This window comes from Salvelinus fontinalis, chromosome 17 (genome assembly GCF_029448725.1).
Source record: "Salvelinus fontinalis isolate EN_2023a chromosome 17, ASM2944872v1, whole genome shotgun sequence".
Lineage (NCBI taxonomy): Eukaryota > Metazoa > Chordata > Actinopteri > Salmoniformes > Salmonidae > Salvelinus > Salvelinus fontinalis.
Window position 1 is genome coordinate 35,889,686 of NC_074681.1, and position 22,327 is coordinate 35,912,012.

The 22,327-nt window shown below is 42.9% G+C and overlaps 1 protein-coding gene across 1 annotated transcript in view; it reads left to right on the top strand.

Moving 5' to 3' along the window:
* Window positions 1-2,151: 2,151 nt before the first annotated feature.
* LOC129814241 (choline transporter-like protein 5-A) overlaps window positions 2,152-22,327 on the top strand; it is a 109,658-nt gene continuing 89,482 nt past the window's right edge. The window contains exon 1 of the mRNA XM_055867230.1: window positions 2,152-2,410. Within this exon, the coding sequence (XP_055723205.1) occupies window positions 2,326-2,410 (85 nt within the window). The 5' untranslated portion in view covers window positions 2,152-2,325. The remainder of the gene's footprint in view (window positions 2,411-22,327) is intronic.

A 22,327-nucleotide genomic window follows, 5' to 3' on the forward strand; every position in this document is an offset into this window, starting at 1 on the left:
TCTGAGAGAGATAGCAGGAGAGCTGGCCAAGGACGGCACGTTCAAGAGTTTTGGAGAGAAAAGAAAGAAGGGATACTGGTCTGTAGTTGTTGACATCAGAGGGATCGAGTGTAGGTGCCTACAAGGCCCTCCCCTTCCGTCCCTTTGGCAAATCTGATCACGACTCCATTTTGCACTTCCCTTCCTATAGTCAGAAACTCAAAAAGGAAGTACCCGTGCTAAGGATTATTCAATGCTGGTCTGACCAATCGGAATCCACGCTTCAAGATTGTTTTGATCATGCGGACTGGGATATGTTCCGGGTAGCCTCCGAATATGGCCGAATACAATCAGTGTAGTTATTCCCTCCGTAAGGCAATCAAACAGGCAAAACGTCAGTATAAAGACAAAGTGGAGTCGTAATTCAACGGCTCAGACAAGAGATGTATGTGGCTGGGTCTACAGACAATCACAGACTACTAAGGGAAAACCAGGCACGTCGCGGACACCGACGTCTTGCTTCCGGACAAGCTAAACACCTTCTTCGCCCGCTTTGAGATAACACAGTTCCACCGACGCTGCCCGCTGCCAAGGACTGTGGGCTCTGCTTCTCTGTGGCCGACGTGAGTAAGACATTTAAGAGTGTTAACCACGCAAGGCTACCGGCCCAGACGGCATCCCTAGCCATATCTTCAGAGCATGCGCAGACCAGCTGGCCGGAGTGTTTACATATATATTCAATCTCTCCCTATCCCAGTCTGCTGTCCCCATATGCTTCAAGATGTCCACCATTGTTCCTGTACCCAAGAAAGAAAAGGTAACTGAACTAAATGACTATCGCCCTGTAGCACTCACTTCTGTTATCATGAAGTGCTTTGAGAAACTAGTCAAGGATCATATCACCTCTACCTTACCTGACACCCTAGACCCACTTTAATTTGCTTACCGCCCCAATAAATCCACAGACAATGCAATTGCTATCGCACTGCACACTGCACTATCCCATCTGGACAAGAGGAATACCTATGTAAGAATGCTGTTCATTGACTATTAGCTCAGCATTCAACACTATAGTACCCTCCAAGCTTGAGGCTCTGGGTCTGAACTCCGCCCTGTGCAACTGGGTCCTGGACTTCCTGATGGGCCTCCCCCAGGTGGTGAAGGTAGGAAACAACACCTCCACTTCGCTGATCTGCTACACTGGGGCCCCACAAGGATGCGTGTTCAGCCCACCTCCTGCACTCCCTGTTCACCCATGATAAATATTCACTCTCTGTACTTGCTTCTTGTCTCCCAGCGTCTGTCCTTGCACTCACAAACATTTACAGATGGACTATTGAGAGCATTCTGTTGGGATGTATCACCGCCTGGTACAGCAACTGCACCGCCCGCAACCGCAGGGCTCTCCAGAAGGTGATGCGGTCTGCCCAAAGCATCACAGGGGGCTACCTGCCCTCCAGGACACCTACAGCCCCCGATGTCACAGGAAGGCCAAAAAGATCATCAAGGACAACAACCACCTGAGCCCTGCTATCATCCAGAAGGCGAGGTCAGTACAGGTGCATCAAAGCTGGGACCAAGAGAATGAAAACAGCCATCAGACTGTTAAATAGCCATGGTACCCTAAATACATAGACTTGAAATCACTGGCCACTTTAAAAATGGAACACTAGTCACTTTAATAATGTTTACATATTTTGCATTACTCATCTCATATGTATATACTGTATTCTATCCTATTCTACTGTATCTATGCCGCTCTGACTTTGCTCGTCAAATATTTATATATTCTTAATTCCATTCCTTTAATTTAGATTTGTGTGTATTGTGTGTATTGTTGTGAAATTGTTAGATATTACTTGTTAGATATTACTGCACTGTTGGAGCTAGAAACACAAGCATTTCGCTACACCCGCAATAACATATGCTAAACACGTGTATGTGACAAAAAAATATATATATTTGATTTTGATTTGAAACTAAATTCTAGTATGGTATCCATTTTTTAAAATGTATTTCACAGAATGTAATTTCCTACAATATTAATATCTGTCTGTCACACAACAACAACAGTATCCCATACACCTATCTCAATAACCCAAGAAAAAAAATACGCAAGTAAAAAGTACAGCAGACACATTTTATCATAACAGTAGCCTATTGGGCACACAACGGCACATGCCTCCACTGAGGTGCGCTATTCACATACATCCCCTCTCTTGATGACGCTCCGTGCTATAAACAGTGCTGACGCTGGGCTGCGTCCGTGCATCTCTAGGGAAACGCTGGGAGAGAGGAGGAATCCTATAAACTTGGAGCCAAATACGCGACTGTTCATTCACATCCATGCCATCGAACCTCTACACATTAGACAATTCCATCGTTCAAAGTGAAATGGCAAGAAAATCGGATGTCCCTTCCCCTTATTACGGTGAGTAGCCTAGCCTAATTTAAGTCAAGTGTTTCACAGTGATGGGGTCTGTTATTGAATACCGCACGTTCACAGCGCATGTAGCATGGGTCAGAAATTGGACCCTCAGCCTACCTACCGGCACATTATATTTAGGATATAGGGCATAAGGTGAAATTTGAGTTTTCAAAATATTGTCAAAGCAACAGGGAAAGGGATTTTAAGTCGTATTTTTGTCTCAGGTTCTTATGGTGTTATTTTGACCACTAATTATAGAGCATGTTATCGTGCCTCCATGAGCTCAAGCAACATTCATATGAAACCCTACCCTATTACATCGAAATACATTGATTAGGAAATGTTTGTCTATGTCATTAATAATGCTAAAGCTATAACATAACAACAGCCCTGCGTGAAATCCTCAACTTGGCATCAACTGGCTTTGTTATTTTGGTATGCTTTTCGATTCGAAGCCCGGAGGTTAACCAATGTTACGAGCCGCTCGCCTGAATATCGTCGGGGATGCAACTTTGTTGTTAGTAAGGGCATCATGTGCTGCTCGCGCACAGGGCACATCTCGGCGCCGAAGATATGGAGGATGGCAACTGTAGGGTTTCCACTAAATAACACAGCCACAAAGTCACATTCGCTTTTTAGGGTTAGGCATAAGGTTAGCAGTGTGGTTAAGGTTAGGGTTAGGTTTAAAATAAAAATGTAAGAAGATCAATTGTAGAAAAGGGCGGGGTTAAACCATAATTATGAATTTGTGGCTGTGCTAACTAGTGACGATCCAACTGTAGGCTACTGCAACCTCATCTGACGGTGAACTATAACCGAACTCTCTGAATTTAACACTATTCATCATTCTTTAGGCTACTTTTATAGGCTATAGTCTATATTTGAGTGTATAACTAGATTACTCACATCCTTGTATTGTTGGCCTTTGCTCACTGAACCTTAAGCACAAAACACAAACAATCAATACTCAGGCAAGTGTGCAGAGCATTTGAAGATGATGAAATAAAGGGTTTCTTTTATATTCCACGTTTAAATGACCCTATCTATTTTCTGAAGCTTTTCACAAACACCATTCTTAGGCTACTTCTGGTTTTCAAGGTCATTAAGCTGCTATTGTAGCCTATATTGACAACCTGGACTCAGAGATAGGTGTAACATAGTAAACGAAAGTCCAGGACACTCAAATTAGTATGATATGTTACATATGGTATGTTATTTGTGGGTGTCCGTCATGCATTTCTTGTGATATGTTATGAATTAGGAAAAGCAAAGGGGATACCTCAATGGCCAGTTTATTAGATACACCACCCGGTTCACGAAAATGGTTTGCTCCTACATCAAGACATTCAGTTACTGTTCAAAATAATGTTAGAAGAATGGGCAAAATTAGTGACTTAAGCGACTTTGAGTGTGGAATGATCATCGGTGCCAGGCACGCTGGTTCAGAAGTATCTCAGAAACGGCCGCCCCCCTGGGCTTTTCACGCCAGTGTCTAGGGTTTCCCGAGAATGGTGCGACAAACAAAAAACATCCAGTCAGCGGCAGTTCTGTGGGCGAAAACAGCTTGTTGATGAGAGCGGTTGAAGGAGAATGGCAAGAATCATGCTAACAGGCGGGCCACAAACAGGCAAATAACGGCACAGTACAACAGTGGTGTTCAGAACAACATCTCGGAATGCACAACTGGTTGATCCTTGTCACGTATAGGCTATTGCAGCAGACGACCACATCAGGTTTTACTCCTATCAGTTTAAAACAAGAAAAAGCGGCTCCAGTGGGCACCCAATCACCAACACTGGACAATTGAGGAGGGAAAAAACATTGCCTGGTCCAACGAATCCCGGTTCCTGTTGCGTAAGCAGTGCGAGTCCATGGTCCCATCCTGCCTGGTGACTACAGTGCAGGCTGGTGGCCAATCTGCAGGAACTGTGTAATGCCATCGCATTAGCATGGACCAACATCCCTGTGGAACGTTTCCGACTTGTAGAATCCATGCCCCGAAGAATTCAGGCTGTTCTGCAGGCAAAGGGGGGTCTGACCCGGTACTAGATGGGTGTACCTAATAAATTGGCCGGTGAGTGTATGTTACGAATTCCTATTTGTTGTGGCTAACATTAGCTAACGCTAGCTAGGTTAGGGTTAAGGTTAGGTTTAGGAGCTAGGTTATATTAAGCGTAGGGTTAGGGGAAGGGTTAGCAAACAAGTGCACTGAACAAAAAATATATACGCAACATGTAATGTTTCATGAGCTGAAATAAAAGATCCCAGACATTTTTCATACACACAAAAAGCTCTCAAAAATGTCTCTAAACTTTTGTGCACAAATTTACGTAGATCCCTGTTAGTGAGCATTTCTCCTTTGTCACGGTAATCCATCCACCTGACAGGTGTGGCATATCAAGAAGCTGATTAAACAGCATGATCATTACACAGGTGCACCTCGTGCTGGGACAATAAAAGGTCACTCTAAAATGTGCAATTTTATCACACAATGCCACAGATGTCTCAAGTTTTGAGGGACCGCACTATTGACATGCTGACTGCAGGAATGTCCATCAGAGCTGTTGTCAGATAACTGAATGTTAATTTCTCTACCATACCATGGCAGTACGTCCAACCGGCGCCACAACCGCAGACCACATGAAACCATGCCAGCTCAGGACTTTCATGTCTGGCATCTTCACCTGAGTGATTGTCAGAAACTAGCTATCCGGACAGTTTATGAAACAACCAAATAAATTCTTCACAAACTGCCATCTGCGTGCTCATCGTCCTCACCAGGGTCTTGACTTGACTGCAGTTCTGCGTTGTAACCGAAATCAGTGGGCAAATACTCACCTTCAATGTGCTCTTCACAAAAGAATCCCTGTTTCAACTGTACCGTGCAGATGGCTGACAGCGTGTATGGCGTCGTGGGCGAGCGGTTTGCTGATGTCAACATTGTGAACAGAATGCCCCATGGTGGCGGTGGTATGGGCAGGCATAAGCTACAAACAATGAACACAATTGCATTTTATCGATGGCAATTTGAATGCACAGTTATACCGTGACGAGATCCTGAGGCCCATTGTCGTGCCATTCATCTGCCGCCATCACCTCATGTTTCAGCATGATAATGCACAACCCCATGTCGCAAGGGTCTATTCACAATTCCTGCAAGCTGAAAATGTCCCAATTCTTCTGGCCTGCATACTCACCAGACATGTCACCCATTGAGCATGTTTGGGATGCTCTGGATCGACGTGTACGACAGAGTGTTCTAGTTCCCGCCAATATCGAGCAACTTCACAATGTTCATTGAAGAGTAGTGGGACAACATTCCACAGGCTACAATCACCAGCCAGATCAAATCTATGCGAAGGAGATGTCGCACTGCATGAGGCCAATGGTGGTCACACCGGATAATTAATGGTCTTCTGATCCATGCCCCTACCTTTTTTTAAAGGTATGTGTGACCAACAGATGCATATCTGTATTCCCAGTCTTGTGAAATCAATAGATCAAATCACATTTTATTGGTCGCATACACATATTTAGCAGATGTTGTTGCAGGTGTAGTGAAATGCTTGTAAATTAGGGCTTAATGAATTTATTTAAATTGAATGATTTAAGAAATCTGAACTGTAACTTAGTCAAATCTTTACATTTTGTATGTTGCGTTTATATTTGTTTTCAGTGTAGTTACAATGTAGCTAAACGGTAGTAAGTAGTAACACGCAACCTTTGTGTTGTTAGACATTTACATTATTTGCCTACCCATCCACCCTGATCAACCACCCCGACCAACAATCCACCTTTAGTTTTTGCTTTAAGTAACCTTCTGTCTTATGTAACCATACCAAACATAACTTATCATACTAATTTTAGCATCATGGATTTTCATTTACTATGTTACGCCTAGTCTATGAGACCAGGCTGATATTGTTGCTGTGTTGTTCATAATTGTCATTGCCTTTTTCTCTGAGACATAGCTTCAGGATATTTCTCTCTGCACTGCGGAATACCTTGCTCTCTGTGACAAAGTAGATTGGTACTGGAGTGCCAGCTGGATACAGGAACGTGCACTGTTTTGGAATGCAATATGATTGTGCTCAGTGAAGAGAATCTGACATCTGTCAACTATTGTCAGGTATGCATGTGTATAGTCTGCCATTTGAGTGAAAGGGTTGGATGTGCACCAGACCAGTATAAACCAGTATTATGTTCACTGGCCTGAATGCCTTATTCCTAAGCAGAGTGGAGAAAGGATTTTCTCTCACTTGAACAATCCATTGTTGGAGGCATTGAAGCAGTGCTGGTGTGGGATGTGTGAATGAGTACTGGGATGAACGATGCTATTAAAATTTGTGTATAACGGGCCTTAAGTCATTTTCACACATTTACATGGAGTGTAAAGCACTGCTGCTCTTACTGAGTCAAAGTCAAGCTGTTCGCTGACAGTGATTTCGGCAGTTTTCCATTTCCAAAACCTGGCTCTTGCCCTTTAAGTTTTAGCTAACCTTGCCTGAGACCTGAATCCTCGCAGTGTCAAAGCTTTAGTTCAGCGAGCTAACACAGTCTCAAATTGCACAGATACCAGGGTTTAGTATCTGGTTGGTTACACTAAAACTCCCAAGTACAGACATCACTGGCTTGTGTCTCACTTCCTAGGTGGCTACAGTGCAGGGCCAGAGGCGGTGCAGTGTAGTGAGGAAGAGAGTGGGCCAGTGTGCCTTTGTAGTTGGAGAAGTTTCTTTCCCCTGTTACTAAGGCTCATGAATAATTAAGCAGGTTCCCCGTGTTGTCTCCTCTGTGTCTCTGCTGCGTCCTTCTGATCCAGAGATGTGGGTCTAATCTGTTGGTTACCTCCCTCGAGCTGCCTGGGAACGGTGTTTGTGTGTGTGTCTACACAGTTTGACAGTCCTCCGAATGGGTGCTGCTGTATACGGTAGCTGTGTGGCTCCTTATGATTTTTAAAGGGGCCCATTTCCTCTGAAATAATTCTGAGGAAGAACATATTTTTGCTGTATGCTTTTGCTTCCCCGTCTCTGTCAATGTCTCGCTTCAATCTTCTTACAGTTTTTCTCTAACATAATGTTTCTCTAATTTCTTCCCTTCTATTTGCTGATTAGCAGCAGTGGTGGAAAAAGTACTAAATTGTCATACTTGAGTAAATGTAAAGATACCTTAATAGAATATGACTCAAGTAAAAGTAAAAGTCACCCAGTAAAATACTACTTGAGTAAAAGTCTAAAAGTATTTGGTTTTAAAAATACTTAAGTATCAAAAGGAAAATTTAATTGCTTAAATGTTCTTCAGTATCAAAAGTAAAAGTAAAAGTATGAATAATTTAAAATTCCTTATATTAAGCAAACCAGACAGCACAATTTCTTTTCTTTTTTTTTATTGACGGATAGCCAGGGGCACACTCCAACACTCAGACATAATTTACAAACGAAGCATTTGTGTTTAGTGAGTCTGCCTGATCAGATGCAGTAGGGATGACCAGGGATGTTCTGTTGATAAGTGTGTGAATTGGACAATTTTCCTGTAAAAATGTAATGAGTACTTTTGGGTGTCAGGGGAAAATGTATGGAGTAAAAAGTGCATTTTCTTTCGGAATGTAGTGAAGTAAAAGTAAAAGTAGCCAAAAATATAAATAGAAAAGTACACGTACCCCCCAAAAATGCTTAACTAGTACTTTAAAGTATTTTTACTTAAGTACTTTACACCACTGATTGGCAGTGTGAAATGAAGATAACTATGATCCATGAGAAATTTTCTGAACAGAAACATTTGTTTAAAAATAAAGGCTCAATTCCAGTAAGAGGACGCTGCATATTGCAAGAGAAGATATACTAAATACATTAAAAACCAACTAAAAGACCAACCAAATTCATACAAATATACACTTTTGCAGACCATATCAACTGCCTGAGTACTGTGTTATAGTAACTGTAATATGACTGCTGTTTGTGTGCAGGCTTTGCATCATTCCAGAAGTGTTTTTTATAGACAACATCGAACATTAAACCCAAAGGCTGTGAGGCACAGATTCTTTTTCCCAATGGGCTATCAGCCAGCGTACCAGGAAAAGCTGTTCAAATTCAGTGTGCTGCAGCTAGCCATGGTCCCAGATCTGTTTGTGCCATCCTGCCAACTCCTATGGTCCTTATCATGGAAAACAGTGCCAAAAAGATCTGGGACCAGGCTATGTTGAGGCTTGGGAATCCTCTGCTCTGAACACTCTTGGTTATTCATGTATGGCACAGCAAGGTTGTGTTCACTCCCCTCCTAAATCATTTTGGATGATTTTGCCACAAGTAACATCTCCCCATTGTGCTTGTAAACTTTTCATTAAACACCTATTTTAGGTGAGGATAGAGCAGGGGTGTCAATTTGTCAAACATATGGCCCGGGTTAAATTTGAGTAAAACATTATTATTATTTAATTTTTTCTTTGGTTGGGAGAAACACACTCAATATACTTTAAAATGACTAAAACCAAATTGAAACTGTGTAGAAATTATAATGGACCTACATTCATACAGTTTCTTGACTGTTTCCAGCTCGCTAATAATCACCAAAGTGGAAGCTAGACAGTCAGGGAGCATAGAAAATTCCCCAAACAATTTTTGATCAAATTTTGACGGCCAGGTAATATAACACATTTTCAGTGCGGCCCTCCGGACCTCGTTAAAAACTGAATGAGGCCCCCGGGCCAAAATGAGTTTGACACCCCTGGGCTAGAGCATAAAATTCTTGAATTATTTAGTGTTACAAATTTAGGAGTTGAGATTGAAATTTTAATGTGGTGACATCAATAATAGATGTTCTGTTCCACACCTTTTTGAAACGTCTGTGGAGTAAAGGATGATCCATCGCTACCATACTTTACACCTGGTTAACCTCAAATAGGTGGAAGTCATCTTGAGAAAATGTGTCAACACACGGGAATGGGAAGTGGTTTATGGAATATAAACAGGACCCAAACCGCTTGTCCTTGTGAATATAACTGTACAATATACATTGGTTTGTTTGCATTGTCGATTGGTGCCCTCTTTTCTTTTACAACTGTCAGGTGACAGTTGACAGTTGTCGGTTGTCGGTTGTCATTACACATTTATTTGTCTTTACCTTGTGAGGTATCAGTCGGGAACGAAGCTCTATGCGATTATAGCAGACAATACCAAGACAACAGACCTCTAACTGGAGTATGTTATTGACTGTGTGGTAATGAATCAATCAGGGCACATCAGTATGACGTGTAGAGTATTCAGTAATTGGTTGTACTAACAGGATTTTTATCATCAGATTAATAAAGAGCTGCAAGCTGTTACTCCCTGTGAAAACCGAGATAAAATCTCTACCGTTCATCCTCACCCCCTAAGCCAAGGGGATTTACCGAGCCCCCAGGTAAAAGCTAACTCACTCCCAAAAACTTCCTAAAACCTACAAAGTGCTTTGTCAGCATCGTTTAAGTCTCTCGCTCCACTCTTGTCAGCTCCACTCCTAATAGTGTCTCATGTCTTCAGACACAAGTCTCAGTAGACCGGTACCAGTCTGTTTGTGCCTCAGCCAACTTGTTGGGGCTTTGCCACGCATGGTTGGCTTTGTCAATGGGAAGGCAATGATGTGGCTACAGACAGTCAGACACCCAGGCTATTCAGACATACCGAGAGAGCAGAGCAGGAAGAGTATGATGCTCTGCACAGGAAGGGAGGGAGTGATGGTGTAGGTCGGATATGTGTATCTGGATGTGGGGCAGTAAGGGATCATCTTTGGAACATCATTTTTAGTACAGGAGGTGGGAAAGTATTGGGAGGTATGGTTTGTGAAGAAGGGTTGTGTGTTAAGGGTTTGGGCTGTATGTGTGCGAATGTGTGTGTGAGTAAGTGAGACACCTTCTCCCAGATTATGTGACTGCCGGAGGAGGGAGCAGGACAGGACGGGCAGGATTATCTCTGGGTGACAGACCGGGAAAGCAGCCCGCTCACTGTGTTTGAGGACAGATAAGGCCAGCAAATAAACATCAGCACACACACATCACACACGTGCACGTGCACACACACACACATACACACAGTATGGACAACACCAAACTAATAGCCTCCAAACAATTCTGGTCCCTAAATACATTACCACTATTCATCAAAATGGATGTGAGCTGTTGCTAAAGCAATTTGCTTTATTGCTATTTTACCCATTACACTGTCGACTTGACATGTCTCTCTGAGAGGTGTAATTTGGAGGCCCTCACTGAGGATGCTCTCTGTTGTCGGGGTTTGTCTCCTACTGTCTCTGTCCCCTCTGGGCTCATCGACATACGTCACCAGGGACGGGACTGTATCTGGGAGTTAGAAATGACTCAGCTCATCTACACAGGGAATATGCATGAACTGAATAGCTACAGTAACTCTAGAATATTCTAGAATATGCAAGGTCCATGCCAAATTACATAGAAAATGTTAGTGTCCTCAAATGACTATTCCTCTACTCTATTTTGGAGAACGTAGTGCTCTGTATGGGGAAAAGAGTGTCATTTGACACAAGTGAGCAGAGTGTATGACTGAACTTTCCCATGGTTCATGTCTTCTCTTTAAAGGTTCTCAACAACAGTCTTTAATCTATAGCTGGATTGTTGTGTTTGCTTCGTAGTTGGATGCTTTTGTTGTTCTGGACTGGACCGCTGTGACTGCTTCATCATCTTGTGTACTTGCTGGAAGACTCCCTGTAGGATTGACTCAGAGTAAACAACAATCTGTTTCAAACAAGTCTGTTTGATAAACTTCCCTTTGGAGAGTAACTAGGAGGTACTTTATCTTACTGCGAGGTAAACACAAGTGCAATGGATGGGAGAGGCACTGCTGAGAAGGTTGAAACTTGGGTTAGCTTTGTGTAGACTAGACTAGGGAATGAGCTGGTCTTTTTTGAGTGTTTGTCTAAGTTTGTGAGACTTGGTGCTTGGAGAACTTGGTGCTTGAGAAGAACTTGGTGCTTGAGAAGAACTTGGTGCTTGAGGAGAACTTGGTGCTTGAGGAGAACTTGGTGCTTGTGGGAGTGACAGTTGAAGTATATACCATGCTGTCTGTCTTCTGTGGTGTGTATGTTTGTGCATGCTGTAAATGCACACGCACGTTCGCTCAGATCTCTTTATCTTCTGATGTCAAATGAGTTAATATGTTGAGAAATCCTCGTAGACTTGCACTGCCGCTAGCAACATTTTCCACTGTATAAGCCCCAGACAGACCATCTTATCTTTGTCCTTGGCTACTGTAAGACATTCTAAGTCTTAGAATCTAAGAAATTCCAAATCAGTTAAGTCAGGGAGTGGGCTCCAGATTCTCCCCCTGCTGTGAGGATCTTTGAAATGACAATTCCCACTGGCGTTCAGATACTAATTGGTAGTGTCAAGCTCAGCGGTGACTCCATTAACACTCTGTACACGCCATTAGCTGTCTTGTTTGCTGGATTTCACAGGGATTCTGGACAGATTTAGCGATGTGGATTAAAGGTCTGTGTGTGTAGGCAAACCCAGGAAAGAGATGATCTCCCTTTCATATGGTTTTATTGAGAGAATGAACTATATTTGTTTCTTAGATGTGTTTGTTTCTCTACAGTTGAGTCATTTTTGGGGTGTTTCAAGTTTCAAGTTGTATTAGTCGTGGATGTGGTTTGGAGGACTGTGTGGTTGTTTGAGTTGAGTAGAGATAGTACATGTTGACTGATGCTGGTGTTTGCATGTCTCTGTTTAATTGAGTGAAATTAATTTGGATCGTAAAGGAGGGAACTTTTTGTTTGTGTGTGAGTGCAGTTATTAGTAGCGTGCGTGTGTGCATACGTACCTGTGTGGGCATCCATGCATGTGGGTGGGTGCATCTGTACGTGTGTGTCTGTGCAGTTATTAGTAATCCTGCGTGTTTGCTTGGCTTGTGAAGAAGCTAATGCGCAACCTAATCAACAGTGAAAGTGATTTACCGAGTGGAAGATTGAGATTCACACAAGAGGACAGGACTCTGGATGGGATGCCACAGTGAGTTTACAAGAACACACAGACAACCGTCAGCCACGCAGGTCGCTCTCTTGCAGACACTGTCATCTGTTACTAAGCAGCTGGTCACCATAATACTTTCAGTAGAGATATGTTTACAGCACCAGCTGTTGATGATATACACTTCTGTGATGGCTGCGTCCTGACTGAATCTGGTCCTGTTTCTTTTTTGTCTGATGTCTCTCATACTTATTTGAGTAAAAGGACTTATTTCACTGTGATGGGCAAGTTGTAACTAAACTCAATGAGGAAGTGAGCAACTTTTGTTTATGGTGCAATCCTAAGTTATTACGGTGCTATTATTCTGCAGAGTGACAGGGGAGACAGCGAGGGGGGAAAGTCAAAGGGGCGAAAACTTTATTTTTATTTTTAGGAAAATGTTCGGCTACAGTTGGACATGACTGTGACGGTTAACTCCAGAGAGAAGCCATCACAAAGTCAAGAGGAGGAGACAGTGGGCATATGGGAGCTGGCTGGGGAGGGGGATCTCCCCAGGGGTGGATCAGAGGAAGCAGGCGGAGCATGGAGGATACCCAGGAACGAGGCACCCCAGGGGGGCAGGCTGTCCTGGGCTGCTGGGCCTTACTGAGCTGACTGTCGGAGCTCCCTGGTAGATGTACCAGGACTCTACCAACCCCCCTGCCCTTGAGTGTGTGTCAGGGAAGGGTGTGTGTGTGTGTGTGTGTGTGTGTGTGTGTGTGTGTGTGCGTGCACGTGAATGTCTACGCGTTTGCATACTGTACTGTGGGTGTGATTTGAATTTCAGATTTCTGTTATGTAATAGGTGTTGTGGAGCAGAAAAGAGAGTAGCTGTCAGTTTCGGAGGTGAGTCACAGTCTGTGCTAAAATGAACAGCACTGTATATTGTTAATATTGTAGGTGACCTTAGTGTTGACTGTGGAGTCGACAGAAACTGCAGAGAGATATCTTTGGTTATATTACCAGATGTAGCTCTCCAGTGTATTACTGAACTCACGGCTCTAAAGGTCAGGGCTGTTTGAGAATGGACAGTGTCAGAGAAGGTGCAATACTCTATGCTGCTTTGTGGTTCCGGTCTATATGGGTGATGCCAGAGCCATATGTAAATATGTCTAAATACACAATATATATACAAAAGTATGTGGACACCTTCAAATTAGTGGATTCTGTTTGGAAGCAATGTCAGCACAGGAGCTGTTCGTCAGGGGGCTTCATGAAATGGGTTTCCATGACAGAGCAGCCGTACACAAGCCTAACATCACCATGCGCAATGCCAAGTGTCGGCTGGAGTTGTGTAGAGCTCACCGCCATTGGACTGTGAAGCAGTGGAAACGCATTCTCTGGAGTGATGAATCACGCTTCACCATCTGGCAGTCCGACAGGCGAATCTGGGTTTGGCAGATGCCAGGAGAATGCTACCTGCCCCAATGCACAGTGCCAACTGTAAAGTTTGGTGGAGGAGGAATAATGGTCTGGGGCTATTTTTCATGGTTCGAGCCCCTTAGTTCCAGTGAAGGGAAATCTTAACGCTGCAGCATATAATTACATTCTAGATGATTCTGTGCTTCCAACTTTGTGACAACAATTTGGGGAAGGCCCTTTCCTGTTTCAGCATGACAATGCCCCTGTAACAATGCTAGATCCATACAGAAATCGGTGTGGAAGAACGGGCCTGCACAGAGCATTTATACACTTGTCAGAAATGGTTAAGGCTGAAATTGTGGATTAGGCTCAACCCCATCGAACACCTTTGGGATGAATTGCAACACAGACTGCGTGCCAGGCCTAATCGCCCAACATCAGTGCCCGACCTCACTAATGATCTTGTGGCTGAAAGGAAGCAAGTCCTCGCAACAATGTTCCAACATCTAGTGGAAAGCCTTTCCAGAAGTGTGGAGGCTGTTATAGCAGCACAGTGGGGACCAACTATATATTAATGCCCATGATTTTGGAATGAGATGTTCGACGAGCAGGTGTCCACATACCTTTGGTCATGTAGTGTATATGGCTCTGGATGTTGTTATGGAAGAAAAAAACAAATTTTATAACGTCACCCAGTATGCATCTCACTCCTAATGTATATACCCTTGGTGGTGCAGGACTGATACAAATTTACACTGAGAAAAATTGGGATTTTCACTACTGATTGAGGATGGTGTTTTGTATTCCAGTAATATTCTAACCTGTTTTTAGTGCATGCTAATAATGAGAATGGAATGGAGGCTCTGAGTAGGGTAATCAAATGACACAGACACATTCTGTGCAATAGGAAATAGCTTTTATTTTCACATAATCCATAGCAGTTCAATTAGAGATACTATTTGCACCAAATTAGTTTCTGGAATTGTATAATTGTCTCGTTATTGCTATGTGTGACTGCATCTTCAAGTGAGTGTGTGTGTGTGTGCACGTGTGTGTGTGTGCACGTGTGTGTGTGTGCACATGTGTGTGTGCCATGTATTACAAATTGAGTGCACCTCTAAGTGTTTATACTAACTACTGAGTGCATTAATTCCCACTTGGGAACGCATAGTAATATATAGGTAGATGGGTTTGTTGTTTAGCAACAAAAACTATGCGTGCGCAACTATGGCAAAATAGATAGGATTGGCTTAGATTGTTGACAACATGTAAACTATATTTGGTCTCCAAATGTTTATTAAATATATAAAGACATTTGCACAATGAGCACTTGTTGTCTCTCAAATACACTACATGACCAAAAGTATGTGGACACCTGCTCATTCCAAAATCATTGGCATTAATATGGAGTTGGTCCCCCCTTTGCTGCTATAACAGCCTCCACTCTTCTGGGAAGGCTTTCCACTAGATGTTGGAACATTGCTGCGGGGACTTGCTTCCATTCAGCCACAAGAGCATTACGGAGGTTGGGCACTGATGTTGGGTGATTAAGCTTGGCTCGCAGTCAGCATTCCAATTCATCCCAAAGGTGTTCGATGGGGCTGAGGTTAGGGCTCTGTGCAGGCCAGTCAAGTTCTTCACATCGATCTCGACAACCATTTCTGTATGGACCTCGCTTTGTGCACGGGGGCATTGTCATGCTGAAAAAGGAAAGGGCCATCGTCTAGAATGTAATTGTATGCTGTAGCATTAAGATTTCCCTTCAATGGAACTAAGGGGCCTAGCCCGAACCATGAAAAACAACCAATATTCCTCCTCCACCAAACTTTACAGTTGGTAGTAAGCATTCAGGCAGGTAGCGTTCTCCTGGCATCCGCCAAACCCAGACTTGTGCTTCTACACCTGCATTACTAGCTGTTTGGGGTTTTAGGCTGGGTTTCTGTACAGCACTTCGAGATATTAGCTGATGTACGAAGGGCTATATAAAATAAAATTGATTGATTGACTTGTCCGTTGGACTGCCAGATGGTGAAGCGTGAGTCATCAGCGTTTCCACTGCTGCAGTTCTTGTGCTGACGTTGCTTCCATAGGCAGTTTGGAACTCGGTACTGAGTGTTGCAACCGAGGACAGGAGATTTTTACGTGCTACATGCTTCAGCACTCGGCGGCCCGTTCTGTGAGCTTTTGTGGCCTACCAATTCGCGGCTGAGACGTTTCCCCTTCACAATAACAGCACTTACAGTTGACTGGGTCAGCTCTAGTACGGAAGAATTTTTACAAACTGACTTGTTGGAAAGGGGGCATCCTATGACGATGCCACGTTGAAAGTCACTGAGCTCTTCAGTAAAGCCATTCTACTGCCAATGTTTTCCTATAGAGATTGCATGGCTGTGTGCTCGATTTTATACACCTGTCAGAAATGGTTAAGGCTGAAATAGTGGATTAGGCTAATTTGAAGGGGTGTCCACATACTTTTGTATATATAGTGTACATCATTACAGTTGTTGGTTACCTAGCTAGGAAATGTTAGCATTTTTAGCATTGACTTGAAGTCAGTCAAAACACCTCCAAACAAGATATGGTGTCAAGAACAAGACAAAACTAGCTTAAACAAGCCACCTACGATTCCCCACATGGCAGCTTCTTGTCATTGTTGCTAGCTATCTGACCGTTCAGATTCATGACAAAGCACAAAGCACGACTTCCGGCCACATAGATGCACATGCATTATTTTCATGACATTGTCAGCCAACGAGTCTATATGTAAAATAAGGTGCTGTATCTAACAAGGTGCTTCAATTCCTTTTCACACGCTCCCTAGAAACGATCTCTATTGTATCGGCAATGGCAGTTTTAATTAGAAGAAATACAAACAGACTTCATCACTTGTTTTCCGGCAGATTTTGTGTAACGTTCCCAGTTGGCATCAACAGAGTTTGATTGTCCCAGAGCCTTAGAGTTCTTATGTAATATCCTCTTTTCATCTCCCTTTTTCTTCTCGGAATAATGTGAATATTTCATTCTGATACATCCCATGTTCCGCTTGCCTTTTTTCCTCCCTCTCGTTTAAGCTTTGATACCGGGACCGTTCTGTCTGGCTTTTTTTCTTCTTCAAAACTCATCTAGCCACACCCCCATCTCCTTACATCTCTGTTTTCGTTTTGCGTCAGACGCTCTCAAAGGCTTGTGTTGACAGCCGCTGTCATGAGTTCTCTCTGTCTCTCTCTATCTGTCTCTCTCTCTGTCTCTGTCTCTGTCTCTGTCTCTGTCTCTGTCTCTCTCTCTCTCTGTCTCTCTCTCTCTCTCTCTGTCTCTCTGTCTCTCTGTCTCTCTCTCTCTCTGTGCGTTGTTTTGAAGCCCTGTAGGACTTGTCTCGCTCTCCCTCCGGTGGATTGAAGTGAGTCGACCTCTCTCGCCCTGCGATTGCTCTGGAACAAAGATTCACACACACTGCAGCCGCAGCAGAGCTCTCGTTCTCAATCACACCTCAGCACTCAGATGAAACACAGCAGATAGAGGTGATCTACATCCTTCTTGTCAATGTCTTATCTCTTACTTCAATTAGGTTGTCAGAGTCTTTGATTTAACGTGTGTTGCACTTTCTTTTGGTCAGGTAATGGATGATTGACAGGGATGATGTAAATGAAAGCTAGAGTTGCTGAAATGCTTCAGACTGACAACACATTCTTGGCTTTGGGAACACAGACATATGCACATCTGTGCCTTCAGAAAGTATTCACACCCCTGACTTTTTCCAAATGTTGTTGTGTTACAGTCTGAATTTAAAATGGATTATATGGCCTACACACAAGACCGCATAATGCCAAAGTGGAATTTTGTTTCTCAACATTTTTACTAATTAATTACAAATGAAAAGCTGAAATGTATTTAGTCAAGTATTCAACCCCTCATCTCTGTACCCCACACATACAATTATCTGTAAGATCCCTCAATTGAGTAATGAATTTCAAGCACATTTTAAACCACAAAGAACAGAGAGTTTTTCCAATGTGTCTCAAAGAAGGGCACCTAGTGGTCAATGAGTAAAAAATAAATTTTAAAAATACATTGAATATCCCTTTGAGCATGGTGAAGTTATTAATTACACTTTGGATGGTGTATCAATACACCCAGTCACTACAAAGATACAGGCGTGCTTCCTAACTGAGTTGCCGGAGAGGAAGGAAACCGCTCAGGGATTTCACAGAGAGGCCAGTAGTTACCTTAAAATAGTTAGAGTTTAATTGCTGTGATAGGAGAAAACTAAGGATGGATCAACAACATTGTAGTTACTCCACAATACTAACCTAATTGACAGAGTGAAAAGAAGGAAGCCTGTACAGAATACAAATATTCCAAAACATTCATCCTGTTTCCAACAAGGCACTAAAGTATTACTGCAGAAAATGTGGCAATGCAATTAACTTTTTGTCCTAAATAGAAAGCTTTATGTTTGGGGAAAATCCAATGCAACACATTACTGAATACCACTCTCCGAATTTTCAAGAAAGTGGTGGCTGCATCATGTTATGGGTATGATTGTAATCGTTAAGGACAGAATGGAGCTAAGCACAGGCAACCCCCTAGAGGAAAACCTGGTTCAGTCTGCTTTCCACCAGACACTTGGAGATTAATTCACCTTTCAGGGGGATCATAACCTAAAGTACAAGGTCAAATATACACTGGAGCTGCTTATCAAGAAGACAGTGAATGTTCCTGAGTGGCAGAGTTACATTTGTTACTTAAATCTACTTGAAAATCTATGGCAAGACCTGAAAATGGTTGTCTAGCAATGATCAGCAACCAATTTGACAGAGCATGAAGAATTTTGAAAAGAATAATGGGCAAATGTTGCACAATCCAGTTGTGGAAAGCTCTTAGAGACCCAAGACTCACCTCTCTAATCGCTGCCAAAGATGCTTCTACAAAGAATTGACTCGGGTGTCCTTAAACTTATGTAAATGAGATATTTCTTTATTAAATGTTTAATACATTTGCAAAAAATTCTAAAAACATGTTTTCATTTTCTCATTATGGGGTATTGTATGTGTATAGGTGCAAAACAATAATTTTATCCATTTTGAAATCAGGCTGTAACACAACAAAATGTGGAATAAGTCAAGGGGTATGAATACTTTCAGACGGAACCGTACACACCTGTGCACACACACACACACTGTGCGAACATACACACACAAACACACTCTCTCAGTCTTCTGCATTCCCATTTTGAGTGAAGATGCCAGAGTTACATAGACACATCTCACAGATGGTTGGACAAGTTCCCAACAACGAGACCCACTGCATTGTCTGTTCTACTTCTTAATCCTCCAGCACCCCCTCTTCAAATCTTCATATCCTTTCAGCAGCAGAAATCTTTTATGCAAAAAGCTGTTATTTCAGCAGCTTAGCTGCCACTGCAGTTTCTCATTACCAGGCTTCTTTTGAAAATAGATAAATTAAGCAGCCATCTGGTGCCTAATTGGGCTTTGATTCCTGTTTTGTTTTGTGCTGAGGCTCTCCTTCAGAGATGTGTGTGGGTGTGTGTGTGTGTGTGTGTGTGCATGATATATGACACTCCTGATATAATGCTAGGCCAAGAGTGCGCTCCATTTTGAAAAAACATTATTTTCATGTCTCTTTCTCTCTCTCTCGCTACTTGATCATGTTCTTGTTTTACTGTAGCAGTGAAGAAGGGTGAGTGTGATATCATGTCAATATCTATCCTGTGCTGTACCGCCACCCACTCAGTCTCTATTACTGTAGGACAGTATGTGTTCATCTCATTTACCTTCCAGGCACTCAATCTATTATAGTCAGATACAACGAATATGATTATCTTTAAAATCACATATTTACTTTAGTTCTAGGCTCTCTGGTCTTGGATTTTTGTTAACAAGCCTATATTTCTCTAGTCATATGTAAGCAATAAAAAATACAACTATGAGCCAATATTTACCTTTGTGCAACTACTTGGGACTTGTTTCACTTTACATTGAATTTGTCTTACTATCCAGGTTGATTATACAGAAATAGTTTTTGTACACATCCCTTATTAATATTATAGGTGTCCCAGGCCCTGACACAGTGCCCTGATTGGATAATATCTGAACGAGCCATAACCACCAGCCCCTTGCAGAATGAAGGGATATTTTAACTCTGTAACTAAGGCAAATACCTATGTAAGAATGCTGTTCATTGACTACAGCTCAGCCTTCAACACCATAGTACCCTCCATGCTCATCATTAAGTTTGGGGCCCTGGGTCTGAACCCCACTCTGTGCAACTGGGTCCTGGACTTCCTGATGGGCCGCCCCCAGGTGGTGAAGGTACTGTAGGAAACAACAGCTCCGCTATGCTGATACTCAATACAGGGGCCCCATAAAGGTGCTTAGCCCCCTCCTTTGCTCCCTGTTCACCCATGACTGAGAGGCCACGCACACCTCCAACTTAAACATCAGTTTGCAGACGACAAAAGTAGTAGGCCTGATTACCATCAATGATGAGACAGGATGTGAGGGCCCTGGCGGAGTGGTGCCTAGAAAACAACCTCTCTCTCAACGTCAATAAAATGAAGGAACTGATCAGTTGAGGGAGCACACCCCCATCCACATCGACGTGGCCGCAGTTGAGAAGGTGAAAAGCTTCAAGTTCCTCGGTGTACACATCACTGACAATCTGAAATGGTCCACCCACAGACAGTGTGGTGAAGAAGGCGCAACAGTGCCTCTTCAACCTCAGGATGCTGAAGAAATTTGGCTTGCCCCCTAAGACTCTCACAAACATTTACAGATGCACTATTGAGAGCACCCTATCGGGCTGTATCACCGCCTGGTACGGCAACTGCACCGCCTGCAACCGCAAGGCTCTCCAGAGGGTGGTGCGGTCTGGCCAACGCATCACTGGGGGCACACTGCCTGCCCTCCAGGACACCTAAAGCACCCGATGTCACAGGAAGGCAGAAAAGATCATCAAGGACATTAACCAGACATGTCACAGCCTGTTCACCCCGCAATCATTCAGAAGGCGAGATCAGTACAGGTGCATCAAAGCTGGGGCAGAGAGACTGAAAAACAGCTTCTATCTCAAGACCATCAGACTGTTAAATAGCCATCACTAGCCTGTCTCCACCCAGTACAATGCCTTGAACTTAGTCACTGTCTCTAGCCGGCTACCACCCGATTACTGCACTTTAGAGGCTGCTGCCCAAATTTGCAAAGACATGGAATAACTGGTCACTTAAATAATTGAACACTGGTCACTTTAATAATGTTTACATACTGTTTTACCCATTTTATACAGTTGAAGTCAGAAGTTTACATACACCTAACCAAATATATTTAAACTCAGTTTCACAATTCCTGACATTTAATCCAAATAAAAATTCCCTGTCTTAGGTCAGTTAGGATCACCACTTTATTTTAAGAATGTGAAATGTCAGAATAATAGTTGAGAGAATGTCACGCCCTGGCCTTAGTTATCTTTATTTTCTTTATTATTTTAGTTAGGTCAGGGTGTGACATGGGGGATTTATGTGTTTTGTATTGTCTAGGGGTTTTGTATGTTTATGGGGCAGTGTCTAGTCTAGGTGTATGTATGTCTATGGTTGCCTAGATTGGTTCTCAATTAGAGACAGCTGTCTATCGTTGTCTCTGATTGGGAACCATATTTAGGCAACCATATTCATTGGGTAGTTCGTGGGTTATTGTCTATGTGTAGTGTTTGTGTCAGCACTATTTGTTTATAGCGTCACGTTCGTTCGTTTGTTGTTTTGTAGTTTTGTTTAAGTGTTCTTTATTACGTCGCTTAAATAAATAGAAAATGTATTCACTTCACGCTGCGCCTTGGTCCTCCTCTCTTCCACCATACGACGATCGTGACAGAGAATGATTTATTTCAGCTTTTATTTCAATCATCACATTCCCAGTGGGTCAGACGTTTACATACACTCAATTAGTATTTGGTAGCATTGCCTTTAAATTGTTTAACTTGGGTCAAATGTTTCAGGTAGCCTTCCACAAGCTACCCACAATATGTTGGGTGAATTTTGGCCCATTCCTCCTGACAGAGCTGGTGTAACTGAGTCAGGTTTGTAGGCCTCCTTGCTCGCACACGCTTTTTCAGTTCTGCCCACACATTTTCTATGGGATTGAGGTCAGGGCTTTGTGATGGCCACTCCAATACCTTGACTTTGTTGTCCACAACTTTGGAAGTATGCTTGGGGTCATTGTCCATTTGGAAGGCCCATTTGCGACCAAGCTTTAACTTCCAGACTGATGTCTTGAGATGTTGCTTCAATATATTCACATAATTTTCCTTCATCATGAAGCCATCTATTTTCTGAAGTGCACCAGTCCCTCTTGCAGCAAAGCACCCCCACAACATGATGCCGCCACCCCCGTGCTTCACAAGTACGTTCATCTCTAGGAGACAGAACGCGTCTCCTTCCTGAGCGGTATGACGGCTGCATGGTCCCATGGTGTTTATACTTGCGCACTATTGTTTGTACAGATGAACGTGGTACCTTCAGGCATTTGGAAATTGCTCCC